The sequence below is a fragment of the Populus euphratica genome, unplaced genomic scaffold, assembly GCF_000495115.2.
Source record: "Populus euphratica unplaced genomic scaffold, PopEup_1.0 scaffold48.1, whole genome shotgun sequence".
Classification (NCBI taxonomy): Eukaryota; Viridiplantae; Streptophyta; class Magnoliopsida; order Malpighiales; family Salicaceae; genus Populus; species Populus euphratica.
In genome coordinates, this window is record NW_011499879.1 from 1749282 (window position 1) to 1754695 (window position 5414).

The 5414-nt window shown below is 35.2% G+C and overlaps 1 protein-coding gene across 1 annotated transcript; it reads right to left on the reverse strand.

The window, feature by feature from the left end:
• Nucleotides 1-344: 344 nt before the first annotated feature.
• On the reverse strand, nucleotides 345-3601 carry LOC105129110 (2-C-methyl-D-erythritol 2,4-cyclodiphosphate synthase, chloroplastic-like). Its single transcript, XM_011031053.1, has 3 exons — nucleotides 3145-3601; nucleotides 2825-2955; nucleotides 345-870 (listed from the first exon to the last, which is right to left on the reverse strand). Exons 1-3 carry the CDS (start codon nucleotides 3485-3487, stop codon nucleotides 637-639), a joined length of 708 nt encoding a protein of 235 aa, XP_011029355.1. The 5' UTR covers nucleotides 3488-3601; the 3' UTR covers nucleotides 345-636.
• Between the last annotated feature and the right edge of the window lie 1813 nt (nucleotides 3602-5414).

The following is a 5414-nucleotide window of genomic DNA, read 5'->3' on the forward strand; positions in this document are numbered from 1 at the left end:
TTTTTTTTTTATAAATTAACATATTATAAACCCGCATCATCACACGGGCACGACAACTAGTTGTCTACTAAGGCCTGTACATGCCATGCATACATCCGCAAGAAGTACTGGTATGTGGCATCCAACGCCAGAAACATGGGCCCATCCCAACTGAACGGAAAAACCTGGTTTTTACGCCAACCCAACAGGGGACGGGACAGGGGCGGGTCATCTGTACCCGCGCCCACCCTCGCAACCCGGTGCCTGACCTTACGAGTAACCTTATATATATTTTTTTATATATATATACATTAATAAATTGTTATATCTTGTTAAATATTAAACAGTATTACGGAGAATAAAAATTATCGGGCCCCCTCTCTCGCCGGGACTCGAATCCAAGCGGGTTACATAATATGAGAGCCGAATCCGAAGAAGTCTGAATAGATATTCCAGGGAGGGGAACCCTAACGTGAGCGTTGGCACAACATCTACAAAAAAAACAGCTGACCGATAAACTTGGCACCCGAAGGGAAATATTTATACGAGACACAGACGGTATCAATCGAGAGAACTAACACCATTATTTTTGTAGCTGAATATAACAATGTCACAGTTGCCATCCTTAAAACAGTATTAGATTTTAAGGCCTTCAATTCATTTCTTCATGAGAAGAACCACTGTGTGCGCCGCGATGCTTCTATTTTCACCAAGGCTATCGACCTTTTCATGAGTTTTCGCTTTCAGATTTACAACAGAGGGGTCCGCTCCTAGCAGCTCCGACAAATTGGCCCTGATAGCCTCCTTGTGTGGGCTGAGTTTTGGCCTTTGAAGGATCAAGGTAGCATCCAAGTTTCCAATCTCGTAACCTGCCTCGTGCATTAGTCTCATCTGCATTGAAGGCATAGGGTAAGCTTTGTATGGCTGATCAACTGAACTGCTTAGAGTACCTCACATTATAACATCCCAGGTTTCAGAAAAGTAGATGAATTTTTTTACAGATGTAAACGCAATGCACCCTTTGATTGACAAACTGGAATAAACATCTAGCTGATTCCTAATAATGACACAGCTAATGTCTGAAACACAAAGTGTACAAGCATTATAACAAAGGATATTTACAGGATAAATCATCATACCATGTTGTTATCCAGACATGCATATAATAAGATTGGCTACTTGTTCCTTGATGTCAGTACTGGTAATCTCACATGTAAATGTCAATGCCAGTACACCACTCAAGTCAAGAACAGCCCAACCCATTATTTAAGATGTTTATCACAGTAGTAAATGATAATGAATAACATGGAAGAGTAACTATAAGATGTTTGATCATCAAAGGTTGTTTCAAAACCTATTAATGCTACATAAGATTGTCACAGATGCAAATGGGAAAGTGATAGATGGCAACAAGGAGTGGAGGAATAAATAAGCTCAGGATAGCTTCCCGGCAAAGATTGCAGGGGATGAGGGACATTACAGCAAAAGGATTGTGAAACTGTTGTAGTTTTATCTAGTTTTGGCAAGAAATGTGGCTATACAGTTAAGTTAAAGCAGCTAGATTACAAAAAAAACGTGACAAACACAACAACGATCAACTCCTGTCACCGTAACAGAGAAACAATGCTGACATTCTCTTCTTTTCTCTGCCAAAATTCCCTTTCTGTCCTAGACTTGCAAATCTGTTTCTGCAAGTCCTAAAGAAAACGCATCACCAAGACATTATATATGTTTTATGGTAGGTAGGACTGCTAAGAAAACACATGGGACAGATGCATAACATAAATAGATGAGATAAAAGAGCACATGCTGGAAACATATTTTTTTTTGCAGGAATGGTTTAAATTAAACCTTCAAAAGTGATATTAAGACTGATCTGGTGAAGCTTCTCTGCTGTTTTCTACCAGCTACAATAAATTTCACAAAAATATATAGAATTGATACATTAAGGCCCAACCAAAGCAGATAGCAAACATTTAATTAACAGTGAGAGGCTACTCTGTAGTAGTGCCATTAGCACTACACTAAGTTTTGATGGCACTCTAATTCTCTCAAAACCTTTCTTTCTCTCTTAATAAAAGTGGAGTAATATCAAGTATCGACACTTTTGCACAGTGCTAGAGGTCCCACCCGCTTCTTTAGGGATGTGTACATTTAGGTAGTATGACTTTTATTTTTGTGAGGACACGTCATGCAAAGGTAATTTCCTATGAAAAATCCTTGCCTGCCTCTCCTACACTCCCCAGTCAAACTAGAAACAAGTACAGTTGTTCCAAGCAAGGGTTTCTTTTCATCAGCATCAATCCAGAAGTATAGAGATTTTAGAGCACCTTCAACCAGAGGCATAGAGATTTTAGAGCACTATCAGAATTGCTTCTTCGCAGATCGTATACTCTACCTTTAACGTCAATTCATGTAAGCAAATTGATTTAAAAAAGAGGCGAGATAGTTTGAAAATCAGGTTGGTTAATTCAGAGTGTAACTACAAACCAACTCTAAAATATCGTGTACTATTGCCTGTGAAAGCGTAGATATTTTTGTTTCTTCCACAACGATAGAAACTCTCTAACCATTTAACTTTTAAGTTTAGCAAATATGATTTATTCAGTGTGTTCAAAGCCTAACGAATTCCTCAAAGCTTCTTGACTAGCACATCTAAGCCTGTGAGTGATTTGCCAAACCTAAATGTGCAAAAAAAGTTGAAACTATATTGAAAGTAATGACAATAAAGTCAAACATTAAGACAAAACACAACCAAATTTAAGACAACCAAGAGCCCATAGTAAACTTGTCTGATTCTCATAGCCATGTATACGATAGAAAAGAAAAGAAAAGAAAAACTCACAGCTTCTTGGATAAAAACAGATGAAGGTGCTCCTTTCCACTTGGGATCAGAATCAGGGAATATCTGCCCGATATCAGGGAGCCCCAGAGCACCCAATACTGCATCCACAACACAGTGAAGTAACACGTCCCCTGCAAACAGTTCAATAGAACTAATTAAAGAAAATCACATCTCAATTAGTTCCCATAAAAAACCAACACCAAAAAAATGATTGAAGCCCGAATCTCGTTCAAGTTCCAAAACTCTCAACTTTGAATTATAACATTTAATTGATATGGAATTGGGAAAAAAGAAACGTCAAGAATCAATCAAAATGTTACCATCAGAGTGAGCTTCACATCCTCTATCATGTGGCACATCAATCCCACCAATAATCAAAGGGTACCCAGGTTCTAACCTGTGGAGATCAAACCCATGACCCACTCTGAAAGGCAGAGTCTTTGATGTTTTGCTAGAAGTTGTAGGTCCGTCTACTTGTATAGCAGTGGTACTTGCAGCTGATATCGAAAGTGTGGTTCTTTTCTGAAATGGTACAGCGAACTTGACATGCCTGGAGACGTGAGCATCAGGTTGTAATGGAAAAGATACACTTTTGTTATTGTGGGTTTTGGTTGTTATCGGAGAATATGAAGTGTACAAGTTTGTGGCCGTGGCAATGGCCATTGGACCTTTTGAGTTCTCTTTGTTTTACAATTTACAGAGGAAAATTGGTTCCTTTCTTATGGTGCGTGTCTGCTTTCTGTGCAGGGGAGACTGTCTTTGTGGTGCTGGTGGTTCGGCAGGAGGATTTGGCAAGGTACAATGCTTGGTAAGCTGAAGGTACAAGCTCGTGCAAATGGGGAAAGGACAAAACATAGTTCGTTTAGATGACTTGGGTTTACTCAAACAGAATCTAAATTAAAAGAAAGAAACAAAACTATACACAAGGAGGAGTCAAGAGATTTTATTGTACGATAATAACAAATTCAAAACTTGATTTCTTGATTAAAACACGTGGCTAATAGGATTATTGATGTATCATTCTTTAAGAAGATATGTGCTAAGAAAATTGTACCACATTTATCCTGGTTGCCATATAAAGATCTTTGTAACTTAATTAAATACATTTCTTGGGTTTTTAAGTTGTAAGCTTGAAGCATTTTTACTCCTTGAAGAAATTTCATATAAATATCACTATCAAGTAATCCATATAAGTAAGTTATTATAATATCCATAAGATGCATAGGAAATCTTTAAAAAATAAATAACAAGGTAATTAAAAACCTAAAGATAATTGCATGCATAATATCACTATCAAGTAGTCCTTTGTTGTTCAAAAGAAAAGAACCCAAAGAGGAGGGCACTCAGTGTATTAGTTGGGCCAAGAACAACAAAAGAGACGAGGCGTAAAGGGTTTTATATGAAGAAGCATTTACCTTGAGTGCAAATAGATGGCCTAGGTTGCAGACCACGCTGGGTACAGTGCTCTGTGTAGCAGATGGGCACATGTGGCTTTCGTTTTGTGTGCCTCTTTAAATCATCATAGAAGAATCGAGTCTTCATTTGCCCCCTTTAACGAGATCATTTTGTTAATGAAAAAGAAAATACATTCCGGGTTTTAGGTTGACTTATTAGATTAATCAGGTTTTACCGAGTTAAATGCAACTCTGATTTATACCATAATTAAACTTGGTTAAGGTTTTGGATTGATCGGGTTTTGAATCAATCATTAGGTTACTTGACCTGTATCTTTCCTTTCCCACGTATGAATTTATCCGTCGCATGGCACATCAAAACCCAATAATGACCTCATACATATACAAGCCACAATTGTTAACCTTTTTCATATATATATATATGTCACGGGTGCTTATGGTATTTCGATTTTTGTGTCTCTGACAGTTAGCTGTCTTCGTTGCTCACGTTTAACCGCGGGGTTAGATTATTTTTTTGAATGAAAAATAATATTTAGGTATTAAAAATAAATAAATAAAATTATTTATGATAAATATGTTAAAAAGCTAATTAGAGTTAAGTTAATGCTCGACATTCTTCTGTCCAACTTGGGGTCTTCATCATGTAATTAAAATAATTTGATTAAAAATGAAAAAGATTGCTTTTTAAAAAATATGTTAATTTTATTAAATTTATAACTTGAGTTATTAAATTTAAAGCACTTAATTTAAAAAAATTACAAAGTTTGATTCCCATAAAATTAAATTGAATTTTTTTAATTATATAAAATTTTGTTTTAAAAATACTAATTTAAAAAATAATGATCAAAATTATTATCACAACTATTATTAATAAGTAATATTATTATTATTATTATTATTATTATTCGTAGTAGGAGTAGTAATATGGTTACCAACACAACCACTACAATAATTATTATTATTATTATCACCACTAATTTTTTATTATTATTATTATTATTATCACCACTAATTGTTTTTGTTGTTGTTATCACTACTATTATTAATAATATTATTACCATCATCATAATTATTATTATCATTATTAATTTAATTATTGTTGTTATGCTGTTATCATTAATAATATATTATTTTTATAATTATTATCATTATCATTATCACCATTATCATTATCA

Bases quoted from the DNA above. Each gene is read 5' to 3' on its own strand.
- LOC105129110 (XM_011031053.1), bottom strand. From the start codon at position 3,487: ATGGCCATTGCCACGGCCACAAACTTGTACACTTCATATTCTCCGATA. The intron at 2,956-3,144 runs GTAACATTTTGA...AACTGTTTGCAG, and splicing joins ATGTGAAGCTCACTCTGATG to GGGACGTGTTACTTCACTGT. The intron at 871-2,824 runs GTGAGTTTTTCT...CCTTCAATGCAG, and splicing joins CTGTTTTTATCCAAGAAGCT to ATGAGACTAATGCACGAGGC.